At 47.6% G+C, this 16787-nt stretch overlaps 1 protein-coding gene across 2 annotated transcripts in view; it reads left to right on the top strand.

Moving 5' to 3' along the window:
• The window catches only part of CD151 (CD151 molecule (Raph blood group)), a 63749-nt gene that overhangs the window by 40169 nt on the left and 6793 nt on the right, over positions 1-16787 (top strand). For both annotated transcript variants that reach the window (XM_045013494.1, XM_045013495.1), the window contains 4 exons: positions 7610-7684; positions 10498-10602; positions 13011-13166; positions 16136-16222. In XM_045013494.1, the coding sequence (XP_044869429.1) occupies positions 7610-7684; positions 10498-10602; positions 13011-13166; positions 16136-16222 (423 nt within the window). The remainder of the gene's footprint in view (positions 1-7609; positions 7685-10497; positions 10603-13010; positions 13167-16135; positions 16223-16787) is intronic.

The following is a 16787-nucleotide window of genomic DNA, read 5'->3' as shown; positions in this document are numbered from 1 at the left end:
AGTCAGGGAGCAGGGGGCGGTTGGATGGGGCGGAGGTTCTTGGCAGGGGGCGGTGAGGGGATGGGGAATGGGGGGGGGTTGGATAGGTGTGGGAATCCGGGGAGGGACTGTCGGGGGGCAGGGGTGTGGATAGGGTAGGGTGACCAGAGGGCAAGTGTGAAAAATCGGGATGGGGATGGGAGGTAATAGGTGCCTATATAAGAAAAAGCCCCCAAAATCAGGACTGTCCCTATAAAATCAGGACATCCGGTCACACTAGGATAGGGGTTGGGGCAGTCAGGGAACAGGGAGCAGGGGGAGTTGGATAGGGGGTGTGGTCCCAGGGGGCAGTTTGGGGCGGGGGTGTGGATAGGGTCAGGGCAGTCAGGGAACAAGGAGCAGGGGGAGTTGGATAGGGGGTGTGGTCCCAGGGGGCAGTTTGGGGCGGGGGTGTGGATAGGGTCAGGGAACAAGGAGCAGGGGGAGTTTGATAGGGGGTGTGGTCTCAGGGGGCAGTTTGGGGCGGGGGTGTGGATAGGGGTCGGGGCAGTCAGGAAACAGGGAGCAGGGGGCGTTGGATAGGGGGTGGGGTCCCGGGGGGGGGCCGTTAGGGGCAGGGGGTTCCGGAAGGGGCGATCAGGGGACAAGGAGCAGGGGAAGGGTTGGATGGGGCGGGAGTTCTGAGGGGGGCAGTCAGGGGGCAGGAAGTGGGAGGAGGCGGATAAGGGGTGGTGGCCAGGCTGTTTGTGGGGCACAGCCTTCCCTACCCTTTAGTTAGACAAAAGTTAAAAGGTACAGTGACTAAAGTGAAATCCCTGCAAGTTGCGTGGGCCCTTTTTAAAGACACCATAATAGAGGCCCAACTTCAATGTATACCCCAAATTAAGAAAAACAGTAAGAGAACTAAAAAAGAGCCACCGTGGCTTAACAACCATGTAAAAGAAGCAATGAGAGATAAAAAGACTTCCTTTAAAAAGTGGAAGTCAAATCCTAGTGAGGCAAATAGAAAGGAGCACAAACACTGCCAACTTAAGTGCAAGAGTGTAATAAGAAAAGCCAAAGAGGAGTTTGAAGAACGGCTAGCCAAAAACTCCAAAGGTAATAACAAAATGTTTTTTAAGTACATCAGAAGCAGGAAGCCTGCTAAACAACCAGTGGGGCCCCTTGATGATCAAAATTCAAAAGGAGCGCTTAAAGATGATAAAGTCATTGCGGAGAAACTAAATGGATTCTTTGTTTCAGTCTTCACGGCTGAGGATGTTAGGGAGATTCCCAAACCTGAGCTGGCTTTTGTAGGTGACAAATCTGAGGAACTGTCACAGATTGAAGTGTCACTAGAGGAGATTTTGGAATTAATTGATAAACTCAACATTAACAAGTCACCGGGACCAGATGGCATTCACCCAAGAGTTCTGAAAGAACTCAAATGTGAAGTTGCGGAACTATTAACTAAGGTTTGTAACCTGTCCTTTAAATCGGCTTCGGTACCCAATGACTGGAAGTTAGCTAATGTAACGCCAATATTTAAAAAGGGCTCTAGGGGTGATCCCGGCAATTACAGACCGGTAAGTCTAACGTCGGTACCGGGCAAATTAGTTGAAACAATAGTAAAGAATAAAATTGTCAGACACATAGAAAAACATAAACTCTTGAGCAATAGTCAACATGGTTTCTGTAAAGGGAAATCGTGTCTTACTAATCTATTAGAGTTCTTTGAAGGGGTCAACAAACATGTGGACAAGGGGGATCCGGTGGACATAGTGTACTTAGATTTCCAGAAAGCCTTTGACAAGGTCCCTCACCAAAGGCTCTTACGTAAATTAAGCTGTCATGGGATAAAAGGAAAGGTCCTTTCATGGATTGAGAACTGGTTAATGGACAGGGAACAAAGGATAGGAATTAATGGTAAATTCTCAGAATGGAGACGGGTAACTAGTGGTGTTCCCCAAGGGTCAGTCCTAGGACCAATCCTATTCAATTTATTCATAAATGATCTGGAGAAAGGGGTAAACAGTGAGGTGGCAAAGTTTGCAGATGATACTAAACTACTCAAGATAGTTAAGACCAAAGCAGATTGTGAAGAACTTCAAAAAGATCTCACAAAACTAAGTGATTGGGCAACAAAATGGCAAATGAAATTTAATGTGGATAAATGTAAAGTAATGCACATTGGAAAAAATAACCCCAACTATACATACAACATGATGGGGGCTAATTTAGCTACAACGAGTCAGGAAAAAGATCTTGGAGTTATCGTGGATAGTTCTCTGAAGATGTCCACGCAGTGTGCAGAGGCGGTCAAAAAAGCAAACAGGATGTTAGGAATCATTAAAAAGGGGATAGAGAATAAGACTGAGAATATATTATTGCCCTTATATAAATCCATGGTACGCCCACATCTCGAATACTGTGTACAGATGTGGTCTCCTCACCTCAAAAAAGATATTCTAGCACTAGAAAAGGTTCAGAAAAGAGCAACTAAAATGATTAGGGGTTTAGAGAGGGTCCCATATGAGGAAAGATTAAAGAGGCTAGGACTCTTCAGTTTGGAAAAGAGAAGACTAAGGGGGGACATGATAGAGGTATATAAAATCATGAGTGATGTTGAGAAAGTGGATAAGGAAAAGTTATTTACTTATTCCCATAATACAAGAACTAGGGGTCACCAAATGAAATTAATAGGCAGCAGGTTTAAAACAAATAAAAGGAAGTTCTTCTTCACGCAGTGCACAGTCAACTTGTGGAACTCCTTACCTGAGGAGGTTGTGAAGGCTAGGACTATAACAATGTTTAAAAGGGGACTGGATAAATTCATGGTGGCTAAGTCCATAAATGGCTATTAGCCAGGATGGGTAAAAATGGTGTCCCTAGCCTCTGTTCGTCAGAGGATGGAGATGGATGGCAGGAGAGAGATCACTTGATCGTTGCCTTTTAGGTTCACTCCCTCAGGGGCACCTGGCATTGGCCACTGTCGGTAGACAGATACTGGGCTAGATGGACCTTTGGTCTGACCCGGTACGGCCTTTCTTATGTTCTTATGTTACCCGGCCCTCCATACAGTTTCGCAACACGGATGTGGCCCTTAGGCCAAAAAGTTTGCCCACTCCCAGCGTAGAGCGTCTTCAGTAAAGCACTACAGCAGCCCAGCTGGGCCAATGCAGTGTTTTAAGTAGACGTACCCTAATTCTCACCCGCTCTCTCTCAAATCTCCTTTACGGTCCAGAGGGTGGCAGTGGTTCATCAAGCAGCCCATCTGCAGTGGTGAGTGTAGTGACTGAAAGCAAAGGGCCATTAATTGTCATTTCATAGTAACAAAAGGGGACACTTCCACTCAGGCCTTAACCGTTCCTTCAGTTTTGCAAACTGCTGCTGGCCTGAATGTCCCATCCCCTTTGTCCGAGTGGAGTGGAGACTGGGGTGGGGATAGGGAAAGGAGCCACGATGAACAATACCGACCAGACGTACCCTCTGTGATCCCACTTTGTGGGGTGGGGGTGTAAACTGAAAATACAAGATGGTGGAAAATGCCCCTAAAAGGCCTATGACGAGCTCTCAGGGTCTCTTGTTAGTGGCTCATTCATTTGGTTCTTGAGGGGTGGCATTTGGCCCCTGGCCCTCAGCAGTTCGTTTTGGCCCTAGCACAATTATTCACTGTCCTAAAGAGCTCTATTCATTTCCCTTTGTGTGTGTGTCCTTCCCCGCCCCAAAGTTACAGATGAAAATCTGGTGGGTTTTCTTTGTTGTTCTGACACAGAAAACTAATAATTGTCTCATGGAAACAAAAGGTTGTTCTCTGTCTTTTCTTTCCCGCTCTGAGTGGCTGCCTGTGACAGATCTATTGTCTCTCCTCTCCGCTGGCTTAGTTGATACTAAGTAAACCACAAAAGAAATATTTTGTGCTGGGCAGGGCTGGGTTGGTCTGGCTGGAGGTTCCTGCCAGCTCTGAGCTCAGCCAGTAATCCCAACATCTTCACAACAAAGACAAAGGCATCTGTGCCAGTCTGTCCCAATTTCTGTCTGTACCAAAGGGCCATGTATATAGCGAGGAACGCTGCGATGGGGAGTGTCCTGTAATTTTCCGAATCCAGTGGCTCTTTAAAGCAAGTTGCAAGAATAATTTCAGATGGGGGGTGGGGATATATGTGGGTGGGGGGATTGATCCCGGAAGCTATATTCTAGCTGCTTTTATAGCCACTGGTGAGTTTTCACTCCCAGTTCAAGGCTTTCCTCTGTGTTTTGTTTCTCATTGCTGATTACCAGGATATTTGTGTCTAGAGCATTTTTCTCTTTCGCAGACAGCCAGATTCACTCAGGGATGCCACAGTGATCCAAGCACTTGTGACGCCACAGTTCCTTCTGTGGGTTCCAGGCCTGCAGCCTGTTGCCATCAGTGAGAGACGCTCCCGTGAGCAAGAGCTGCAGGATCAGGCCCACAGTGATGAGCTGTGACGTCACAAAATCTGGCTTGTTATAGTTCACCCTGACTCTGAGTTTCAGGTCCTCTTCTCCCTCCCCTCCCACCCCCCAATGGTGCAGCAGGCCAAGGAATCATCTGGTCCCTAGCATAGGCTAGAGCAATCCCGAGGCCTGCTCTAACTGGAGCTCAGATTCTGTAGCCATTCTAACAGTCAGTCAGGGCACAGGGATGTTCAGGTTACACACCCTGAGATGTCCCTATCGTATAGACTGCAAAGGTGTAGGGTTGCCACCTAGGATTCCCCCTTTACCAAGGAAATGGCCGTTGAGCCAACTTTCATTATGTTTTACACTGCTGGGATAGCATAAAGCAGGGAGAAACGTAACTGAGAATCAGGAACATAATGTATGTGTCACTATTGGTGTACACAGCTCATTACAAGCAGGTTGGGTGATCATGGGTCTTAACAATCATGTGGAGACAAACATAGTGCACATGATAAAAGCAGGAGCCCATCAGGGGTCACCAAATGAAATTAAGAGGCAGCAGGTTTAAAACAAACAGAAATATTTCTTCACACAATGCACAGTCAATCTGTGGAACTCTTTGCCAGAGGATGTTGTGAAGGCCAAGACTATAACAGGGTTCAAAAAAACTAGATAAATTCATGGACGATAGGTCCATCAATGGCTATTAGCCAGGATGGGCAGGGACAGTGTCACTAGCTTCTATTTGCCAGAAGCTGGGAATGGGTGACAGGGGATGGATCACTTGATGATTACCTGTTCTGTTCATTCCCTCTGGGGCACCTGGCATTGGCCACTGTCAGAAGACAGGATACTGGGCTAGATGGACCTCTGGTCTGACCCAATATGGCCGCTCTTATGTAGGATAGAAGAACTGAATATGAAAGATATATAGCCCTTGTTTTTCCCACATATATATGCCTCTCTAGAATATTTACATACATTGGAAAAGAAAATTGGTGGAAAGCATTTTGCTATTATTATTTAGATTACAGCTGTGTCCAGAGGCTACAGCTAGGCTGGTGCCTCGTTGTACAAGGTGCTGTACGTAGAGTAAGAGACAGTTCCTGCCCCAGAGAACATAATCTAAATAGATAAGATGTAACAGGTAAATGAAACAACCAGGCAGGGCTAACAATAACAACAAGATGTTTTAGCGCCGGCTAGCTGAGTGCACAGGTGGTAGCTGTAGTAACCTTCACTCTATATAGGCTTTGATAAAACCTGTTTGCTAAAAAGTGGGAGGGCTCTTTAAGATAATATGGTGAGCTGAGGGCTTGTGATACATACCAGCTGCACTGGAATGCCTTTGACATCAGTGCAGAAAATACCCCGTATGAAGGAAAGAGAAACTTTCCAGTTAATTGGTTGTTTTCTTTCCCCTAATGCAGCAGCCTGACAGCACCATGATGTCAGAGGTATTACATAACCGGGCTCCCACAAAAGAAAGAAACCTTTTGTTTAGGAGTGTTCCTCTCCTTTTCTGTCCCTTTCAGCCTCCCATTAGTGTGGCGCCCAGCCTTTGGTTATCCAGCACTCCATCGGGTGACTCATTCCCATGGTATGAATGGGTACCTTGTACAAGCATGTGCAGACACTTGCAATGTTCAGCTGAGAGCCAGTGGGGGAGTTTAGGGCTGGGAGTGAATGCCTGAGATTGTACACTCCTATTAAAGCCCAGCCTGCGGATAAAACCCAGTTGTCCCTCCCATGCAGCTGCTGAATCCCAGCAGAGGGTGAAAGAGGAAATCTGACCCAATGGACAAGGATTCTGAGTTGGCATAATCTCACTGGGGCAAGGCGTTTTGATTACCTGTGTCTTCTGACAAAGGGGGGGGGGGAGCGCAGTGAGAAACGGAGGGGTCACTCAGCAAAGACAAGCTGTGATGCAAAGGCAAATGTGTTGCCTCCAGTTCTTTGCTTTTCCTAGCAGGGTTTTGTGGTGGTCTGCTTTTTGTAACATATAGATGCATTTATTTGATGCTAACCAGGGATTTTTGGGGCCAAGGGTGTAATAATGCATGGTGTGCTGTAATTCAGGACTGAGGGACAGCTGGGGCCCAAAGACTGGAATTCCAGGGAATCCCACAAAACAGAGATAAGATGCATTGGCAGAGGGGGCTGGCTGTTTGGGGGGTTGCAGGTGCTTGATGGGACTTCGCTGGTACAGCTAGATATCAAATCCGATAGTGAGTGTGTTCCCCATGCAGAACCACATGAGGCTGCAAGGAGAACAGCCATCGGGGTGGGGCAAACATGAGACTTTCCAGCATGAGTTCTTTCTGTGAAATAAGCTAGTGCGCACGGGGCAGTGTCTCTGTCTGGTTCCTAGTGGAGTAAATCACCATCAGAACTGACACTACCTGACAATGGTAGCAAAGGGCTGCAGTTAGAATGAGTATGTGACAGTCCCTAGAAGAGTCTCTCCAGCTCTGGGCAAAGTTCTCTGGTGGGGCCGTGTGTGTGTCTGTTGCTGGGCAGTCCACACTGCTTCAGAGAATGATGAAAGAGCCCCTAGAGAATAGACAATTATGAATTAACTTGCTCACACTGATAGTTTCCTCCTAACACCTTTGAGATATGCCCTGAAATATGAAAATGTAGTTCTCTTATACATTTTTTTTTTAATCCCACCTAATGTGACTGGGGATGTTCTTATCCAGTCAGTGTCCTGTCTCTTTTGGAATCATGCTGAACTCTTGCCTTCATGATACATTGTAGCAGAGAGTTCCTCACCCTAAGCCTGCATCATGTAAAAAGAGAACTCCTTATATCAATAGATGTTACTTTTCAATTTCATTGGATACCCCCATGTTCTTGAAGTAGGAAAAAGGGTAAATAGGAGCCTGTCTCCTCCAGTTCAGCTGTAATTTCTGTCTTGCCCTTTATTAGATACACTTATATCACTACTACCCTCATCTTTCCTTCCTCCTTTACTTCCTACTCTTTGATAAACCCTCTTGTTGCTGCCTGTCTTAAATTACATTATAACCTTTTCCATGCCCAGCACCCAATACAACAAGCCCCTAACACAGATCAAGTCCTTTGGGAGCTGCTGTAATACAAAGAATAATACTGATAGATTTAACCCTTTTTCCTGATCATCTAAATTTAACTTCCAGGACTTCTCTCCCACCCTTCCTGATGACTCTCTTTTAACATATACAATTTTACCATTGTTTTGCAGTACTTCATATTGCTACTGTGTATTTTCCTGCTTGAGATCATTGCTGGAATCCTGGCCTATATCTACTACCAACAGGTAAGTGGATGTCGAACTAAGAGGATCAATCCAGAGAGAGCAGGAGCAGCTACTTATCACCCAATTTCTGTTTAGAGATTGGGCCTAAACCAACATTTCAAGGGCTTTGAATCCGTGGTTTGGTTTGGCCCCATCTATTCCTCACCCCAGCTTGATTCCCTCCTTACTCACGTCCCCCAATATACAAAATGCATCAGGTTATAAACCATATTTGACAAGGCCTTAGTCTGTTACGTGTGTATTTGGGAGTCAGATGAAGTTCAGCTCCTTCCTACACATCATCTTTTCTCCCCCCTCCCTCTGTGAAGAGAGCTGTCGGAGTGAATTGTCTTGTTTCTAGTACAGAGGATCAGCCTGAGGATTTTTCTGATGTCCAGAAAGGTAACACAGGCAATTGTAATTACAGTTGTGCCATCTAGTATGTCCATGAAGCAGAACACAAGAATGGCCCATCTAGCCTAGTATCCTGTCTTCTGACAGCAGTCGTCAATGGCAGATGCTTCAAAGGGAATGAACAGAACAGAGCAATCATCAAATGATCCACCCCTGTTGATCAGTTCCAGCATCTGGTAGTCAGAGGCTTAGGGATGCCCAGAATATGGGGTTGCGTCCCTGAACGTCTTTGCTAATAGCCAAGCAGAAACGCTCCCTGCTAAACCCAGGAAGCTCATGGATGGGAAATGGTCCAGCTGGGGATAGAGCAACACCGCCACAACTCAAAATATCCCCGAGGGTCTGCTGCAGTCGTAGACAACTGAGCTTGAGATCCCCACGAGGGAGCGATGGCTTCAGGTTATCATGCTGGATATGGCCGACGAGAGGCATACCGCTTGGGAGGCTCCCTCAGACGAGGCTTCTCTTCCCCCCCACCCTTTGAGGGAGGCTGGGTGTCTGAAGAGGGCAGACTGTTGGAGATGTCTGAGGAGGCGTCTTGCAGGGAAGTGTACATTGCAGAGCGTTACAGGCATTTTCAGTGTGCTCACATACTGTAGGCTTCCCTGGATTACACCCTTAAGCTGGGAACTTTCATCCTGCTTCAGGGCCCCCAGACTTTGCCCCCCACCTCCTACAAAGGTGGCATTAGCAGGTTGCCTGTAGCCAAAGAGCTACGCCTCATTTGTATCAAGTGGAATACATTCCAGCTGCCTGTCTTTAATATGAAGGATCGGCCCCATGGAGGCTATTGGACCCAGAAAGCCATGCTCCATCTGGGACTGAGCAAAGACTAAAGTAACACATGGCATGGATGAAATGGAGGAAACTTCTTGGATCAAGGTGAAGCGTGGCATACTGGGATTGTAGTCTCTCTGGCAGAGCCGCAGGCTGCTTTGTAGATCACCCACTGGCATTTGGCTTACTAGCTGCACTCATCTCTTCCCCCCCCCTCCCCTCCCCCCCCCACCTTTTATGTAAAAGTCCTTCATTCCCTGGGCTCCATCTGTTTTCTCTCTGTGCAGCTGGTTTTCTTTCTCCCCTTCCCTTGCTGTTGTGTCCAGTGCGTGCGTATAAACTGTGTGTTTCTTTTGCTGTCTTTGTTCCATGCTGCAGTTCTTCCCCGTGAGCCTGCAGGTAACTGCTTTTATCTTGAGTAATATTTCCGCTAGTGAACTCTGTCTCTTTGTTTGCCGTTGGTGCTCATGAGCTGCCAAACTTTTCTTCTTGTCTTTGCTGCTCTAAATATTTTGCACTTCTAAAGAGCCCAAGATCTCAAAGCAGTTTGCAAACGTTAATGAACGAAGTCTCGCATCACCTCTGGGAGGTAGGTGTTACCCCCATTTGACAGAAGAGGGATGAAGAACCACTACTACATTCAGCTGATTTGAAGTAGGAGGGAAAAGCTCAGGCCATATTCCCCCAACTCGGTGTAACCGAAACATTTTTTTCCTGCATTCCACCCCACAATGATTGCTTGTTACTAAGAAATACATGTACATAGAGAAGCTTTTTCCCTATCTGGCCATCTGGCCTTTCCTCCTGTTTGGTTTATTCAGCGATGCCATCTACACGCGTGATGACATTGTTCAGGAGCATGGGAGAATTGTGATTTCACAGCCACTGGATTATGGCATTGTTACTGAATGGACCAGGCAGGAGGAGGCTGATTAGAAAGGAGGCAGATTTTAGCTATATTTTGTCTATCCGCAAGGATGGGCATGAAAATACCAGAAAAGGACATGGAAGTCTGGTGGAGCATCAGCCAGCTAGACAGAGAGAAGTTTGTGGATACATTAGTGTGTGTGTGTCTGTCTGTCTGTCTCACTGCAAAGGACACTTTCATGCCTGGCATGCTCCAAATATCAGACCCTCTTTCTGAGCAATGTCATTCTGGCTTTCTGAACCTATCTCTAGTATCACAAGGGCTGCTGCAGTCTGAGAGGCAGGAGTCTTAAGATCCTTCCTCAATCTCCTTGTGCGACATCCCTTTCAATCCCTGATATAAAAGGTATTTAGACTGCACAACTTCAGCCCAGCAGGCCCAGGGCTCTGAATTCCTAATACTCCTAGCCAGATCCTTTTGGATTTAGTTCTCTGGCAGCCCTGTTTCCAGCCCTTTTGATCCTAGATCCCTTTCAATGTAGAGGCAGGCCCACGCTGGGCTTGCGGGGGAGAATGATGTTTAAAGAGTCAGGAGAGGCAGAAATAAGTGCTTGTGCTTTCTTGGAACCGATAGGGTCTACACTGGAGGTGGGGTTATAGCTTCCACAAAGTTCTCTGCTGTTCTCCAGGAGTGAAGATGATAAAAAAATATAAAGGGGTGATGATAAGGAAGGTGTCTGCCTCATGATTTCACCTCCACTACCCCTTTTGTTTAGCTGAGTATGGAGCTGAAGCAAAACCTGAAGGAGACTATGACCCAGAAGTATCGGAAGGAGGGAGAGGAGGGCGTGACCAGCGCGGTGGACAAATTGCAGCAGGAGGTAGGTCTCAAAGACACAGGGAGAATTAAACCTATGATAGAGCTAAAAATTATACCATCCTTAGATCATTGGCTCCTTATCATTTAAAGAGATAATGGTGTTCCCCATGTCATGCTGTCTGGAGTGGTCAATGACCGTGAGCGCCAGCCTCAGGGCAGACTGTCAAAAAGCAGGGCAGAGACCCCAAACTTGTGGTATGTTCTATAATTGGATTTCACCAAAGCAGTAACAGATGTGAACTCCCGGATCACTGTACTAGTCTTACCATGAAGTGACAGATAGTCGCCTTGGGCATTCCGGTCTATCTTGCCACCCAGGCAAGCCAGACTTAGTGACAAAAGGTCACTTACACCAAAAATCACTAAATATTAGGTTGCTTCCAGTCCCAAGAGAATGCTTTTGTTTCCTAGGTCCAGCCCTTGCGAGAATCCAAACCGCAAAGATATAACCATTTTTTCTTGTGAGCATCTTTATATGCCCTTCCCCCAGAGTTCAAACTGATAGGATGAGTGTTCCTCACGTAACTTCTTCATGGGTGGATGGGGTGACCAACAAAGTTTTTGTCCTATGTTGGCCCATTTAGTCTTGATAGTCCTTCCTGATGGGTGGGGGAACCACGTTTATTGCCTAGGTTCACCAGATCAGAGCAGGCAATTTTACAATTATAAAGCAAAACTTTCATATTACCTTATAGCATGGGATACGGGCATTACAAATAAGATTAATGCATGCAGCAACTTACAAGCATTCCATTGAGTCCAAACATTAAACACATCTGTACAAATCTAGAGCCTACCTTGAACAATATTCACATACAAGGTGCTTGGGTCTGGTTTCCACTGTGAATTTGTCAGTGCTCAGCTGACACCTCCGGCCTTGGCAAGAGTGGCACCTGGCTTACCAGCATCACACCCCACTGTCCCCCAACTCAGACAGGATGGATATGATGTTGTGTCTGCTGTCACAGAGACTGGGACTCCTGCTCTCTGAGTAGTGTGATTGCTTGAAAGGGGATGATATTCACATCACTTGCTGAATGAACTAGGGCTGGCCAGTTCAGTATTGATAGCTGCTTCCAACAGGTTGTCTACAGGATGGAAGTGGAGGAGTTTGGAGGGAATTGCTAATGTTAATTAAGCTTCCCAATACCCCGAAGAGTGAAGTATAATGACTGAAGTGCCCTGTTGCTCCTGGCACTGCCAGAAAGTTGGGGGACTGAGTGATCGGAATGGCTGAATAGTCTTGATAACTTCATAATCCAGTACCTCTCAACCCCTCCCCAGGAGACATGCCCCTTGCTATAGACTTGAATTTACCTCCAACCCACACCAGCCTGACTCTCACTTCTGTTATGATACACGTCCATGAGACATGCAGGCTCACTGACTTGAGGTTCTCGGGAGGGTTGTACAGGCTTCAGAACAGACTCCCACGTCGCCGGGGTGGCCTGCCGTAGCGCTTTCTCACATTCCCCATTCTGGTCTGTTTTCTCATGCCTCATGTTAAGGTGTTGAGCGGCTCGGTGTGTATTCTAGTGCTTGGTGTCTCCTGATTCCATTCTCGAGGTATGGAATCCATGGAGCTGAGGGCTTGGGGCCCGTTCAGGTCACAAGTAGAGAGAGGTCCAGTCTTCAGCAGTCAAAGCACTGCTGTTTGTCAATGAATAATACTACCCGGCAGTGCTGTAGTGCCTCCTGTCTGAGGACCCCAGAGCAATGCACAAACGTTAATCCAGGCCTTGCTGCTGTCGGGTGAGTATTTTACAGGTGAGGAAGCAGAGGCAAAGTGGGACTAAGTAACTCACTCAGTGCCCTCTGTGATGGACGTAGGAATTGAGCTGTCCTCTCCTGATTCTCAGTCCTTGGCCACAAGCCTGCCTTCCCCCTCATCATTGCCATCAGGGTGTGAGTGCACTGAGGGGCACATGGATGCAGCCCTTTATGGTCTGAGGACATGAGTTGTTCCCATAAGTGGGATGAGAGACAGACAGCTGTGTGGGGACCCACACAGGGAACAAGCTCATTCTGCTGACTACAGCTACCCCCTAGGCTGTGGGTGTGCCGAACAGCAGAGTTGCCTGCAGTCACCTGTCATTTGATTCAACGCAAGCATGATTGGTGCTGTTCACTGTCAAGACCAGAAGGAGCTGCAGACGAGGCCCATTTCTGTACAGAGAAGTAAGTGGCTAAAAGACAGTCATTGCGGATATTTAAGGGACATTTTTAGGAACCTTAGACACAAAGGTCATTCATAATTATAGCAGCTCATAAAAACACAGGCAGACATAAGCAGCTGGACTGGCCGATTGACGATGTAACTAGGAGCTTGGTGAGGATGGATGTAGGGGATGGTGCTGTGCTTTCTGGTGACAAACTGCAGACTCATCCTGTGCTTTTGTGCGCATACAGTTCAAGTGCTGCGGCAGCAATAATGCTACAGACTGGAGTGAGAGCATCTGGATCAAATCCGCGGAGGCCGGAGGGCGGAAATTCCCAGACAGCTGTTGTAAGACGATAACAGAAGGGTGTGGCCGGAGAGACCATCCTTCCAACATCTACAAGGAGGTAAAGAACAGGCTGACATCAACATTCCCAGGATCACACTGTGGGGGACCGGCTGGGCAGACTGGTTTGGTGCTTGCTTAGGGCTGAATGCAAAGTCTACTGAAGTCAGGGGGTGGGCAGGGACTTTCCATTGAAGACTTTAGTTTGCTAACTTTGTTCCCCACCCCCAATCCCAAATGCACCCATCCGGGGAGGAGAGGGAAAGGATACTATTCACCTTTAAGCACCAGGAATCAGGGTGTCTTCTCTCTAGCCACAAGAGCATTATGACAAGTGCTGTACTAATCACAGATGTCATGGGTGTGGGATCAGAGCTGACGTCCCGAGTAAGCGTGGTACAAGTTACCTAGGTAGCACTTTGCCGATGGGAGTGTGGATTGGGCAAGTAGTTCATTTAAAATCAGTGCAGAAATTGCCTTCAGGCATTAAAAAGCTCAAGGAGCATGTTAAAGAATCCTGTGCAGCAGACAGCGCTAGCAACTCACAGCACAACTAGCAGGGAACTTGGTTATGGGTGGGGAACATGATGCTGACAAGAACTGCACCCCAGGAAATGGGGAACGGAAGAGTAGAAAGCATGTTGCTGATGGGGAAAAGTCAGGCTGGCCTAGTGCTTCTCCTCTTCAGTTCCGGGCAGGAAACCTGGGTTTGGGGTCCCACGATGCATGTGGCATCTCAGCAGCTTTGGCTTTGGTAGGCTTTGAATGGAGTCCCATCCAGTCCTCATCTGGAAGGGTGCTTGGTGCTAGGATGATAGGGTGGATGGATTGGCCTCCAGCATGAAGGAAAGAGGTCAGAAGAGGAGGGAAAGGGGGTGTCGTAGGGTCAAATTAGTAGAGTTCCTGTTGGCTAGAGCTGAGCTAGGCTGGGCTAGGGAAACTCCTCTTTACTCTGCTCGCTTGTTGATTATTTTGTTTGTCAGAGCACACAAATGGGTAGCTAAGGACTCATACCTCACTCGTGGAGGGGTGAGGTCTTGCAGGGGGAATTGATTCGGGCACCCACAGTATTGTTGCCCCTTTTTGACCTGAGTGGCTAGTCAAATTTTGGGGCCCTGAGGATGTTCCAGTTAGAAGTGGGAAGTGATGGAGTCCGGTATTCTCTTTAATGCAATCATGTTTATTTACAAGGAGCGCACCAAGTCCTGCTTCTCTTAACACAGGAGGAACTGGGAACAAAAGGAGCCGTTTTTTAGTTAACCACCCCAAGAGAGACCCCAAAGCTCTCTCTAGCTTTCCCCGAGGTCACACAGGCTACTCCTTGCTTTTGGCTTCTGCCTCCCTCTCCATTCTTGTCTGTTCTCAGTACCGAGTGGAACCCTGCTCCCACATGGGGCAAGCTTCTGGGCCGGCTCTAATAGGCCTTGTTTTAGATGTGTCCCCGTAGCTGTCTCTTGCAGCTATTGTTCACACATAGGTTGAACGAGGTTTTAACTAAGCCTATAGCAAAGTTTCACCTGGCTCATAACAGTATAAATACATTTGCCTCAACCTAGGGACTGTTCACTGGCTTTCTAGCCTGATTTTCCCAGCAGCATAGCCAGCGTCCTAACCTGTGGAGTCAGCACCGTGGCTGGCTGCCTTGAGACAGGAAATTAGAGGTCCAACCATGGACCAAGCAAGGCCTGTGCCTCTCCATCCCCACCCCCTCTGCCTGTATGTTACACTCCTGGCCCCTCCTTCCATCTCTCTCTGTAGGTTGTAAGCTCTCTGGGGCAGGAGCCTTGTTACCTTCTGTTTGGAAGCTGCCCTGCCCCGCCCCACAGAAGATCTGCCTCACTAGATTAACCCACTTAATCATTTAAAGACCTTTGGATCAATATTCAGCCAACCCTGTTGCTGCTTCTGTGTCAGCAATGACTTGGCAGGGCTGGGAGGGGAGCAGGCTGCCAGCCAAGGACACAATGACAAGATGGAGGTTTCAGAGCAGCAGCCGTATTAGTCTGTATCCACAAAAAGAACAGGAGTACTTGTGGCACCTTAGAGACTAACACATGTATTTGAGCATAAGCTTTCGTGGGCTAAAACCCACTTCATCGGATGCATAGACTGGCACATACAGCAAGAAGATATTTATACATACAGAGAACATGAAAAGGTGGAAGTAGCCATATCAACTGTAAGAGGCCAGTCAATTGAGATGAGCTTTTTGGGCCCACGCTGCCCCATCTCATCACTCTTAGAAACAATCCTACGTGGAATTCTCCTTTAAAGGGCGGCTGCTGTTTCAGGAGACCTTGTGACTGGTACCAACTGCAGTTCCTGGAGACCTGGCAAGGGCTTCTTTGCCCTTTGTCAGGTCAAAGCCATTACAGTCGTAGGGTGGCGCCTTTGGGGTCACTGGGTATTGATGCAGTATCCCCTGCAGGCAGGCTCTGGCAAGGATGAGGCCTTCCAAATAGCTTGGGGAAAGATTTCCCCTCTGCCACCAGAACTTAACTCAGCCCCAGGCGTATGGGAGGTCACGGCCTCACCCACCTCTGGCTGCAGGGCTGATATTGGTCTCTGTGATGTTGGTCTCTTGCCTCCCCATCGCCTGTGCCCTGCTGGGCTGCTCTCTCAGCCTAAACTCTGCAGTCACTGCCTTGCTCACTTACCATTTGTAAGGCTGTTGCCTGGACCTATTGAAGCCTGCTAGCCATTTCTGCCAGGCTCCCTGCTGTAACAGTGGTTACTGTCCATGCTGCACTGTTACATTCTGTATCTGTAACAAGGGTGGAAGTGTAGATTATGAAGTCTCTGTATGCTGCCTGTACAGCACCTAACACGACGGGACATTGATGCCTGACTGGGGTTCCTGGATGCCACCATAACACAGATAAGAATAAATTGAATTAAGGAATCCATCCTGTTAGTTTTCACTCCCATTCATTCACCCACCTTCCAGGGTTGCAAACGTTGTAATGCATGAGGGGGCAAGGGATTAAACCAAAACTAACTCCTGTCTATTCTTCCTGTCCCCCCCCACAGGGTGGCTGCATCACTAAGTTGGAAAACTTCATCCAGGAACACCTGAAAATTATTGGAGCGGTGGGGATTGGCATTGCTTGTGTTCAGGTAAAGGGACTGACTGCTTGACCCATGTTAGAAGGACCCTAGGACAGTGAAGCAGCATCTGCTGAGCCCAGAGCATGGCTAGGAAGTTATAGCACTGATTCATTGGAAGTTTGGTGTGTGGGTCTCCACAAACTGCTAATCTAAACTTGTGGGATCCAAGGTACAGATGCCCTGAGCTAGTTTCCTTTCATTGTGTCTATAGAAACAGATGATTTAACTATGCTTCCGAGAGAGAAATTCCGAGGCTAAAACCCAGTGCAGTGGGCTGGGGAGAGCTGAGCTCCGGGTTTGCTCCGAAATGCGGACACGACCTGGGTCCTGCTGTTATCTATTGCAGAGTGAGGGAGACCTCTAGTGGGGACCCCCCACAATTACCAGCATAGATGTTGCCGAACCAGAGTAGTTTTGTGCCTTTTTTTTTTTTTTCCTTTGCTTTGTCACCAGAGGTGAATGGTGCTGTTGTCTTGATACCACTGTGAGGATAATGTGAAAAGGGGACACACATTCCAGGGCCGGTACATTATCCTTTTAGCCTGCCTGTGTCTTAGAGGAAAGGTGCAGGGTA

This window comes from Mauremys mutica, chromosome 4 (assembly GCF_020497125.1).
Source record: "Mauremys mutica isolate MM-2020 ecotype Southern chromosome 4, ASM2049712v1, whole genome shotgun sequence".
Taxonomy (NCBI): domain Eukaryota; kingdom Metazoa; phylum Chordata; order Testudines; family Geoemydidae; genus Mauremys; species Mauremys mutica.
This window is presented reverse-complemented; position numbering and strand designations above follow the sequence as displayed.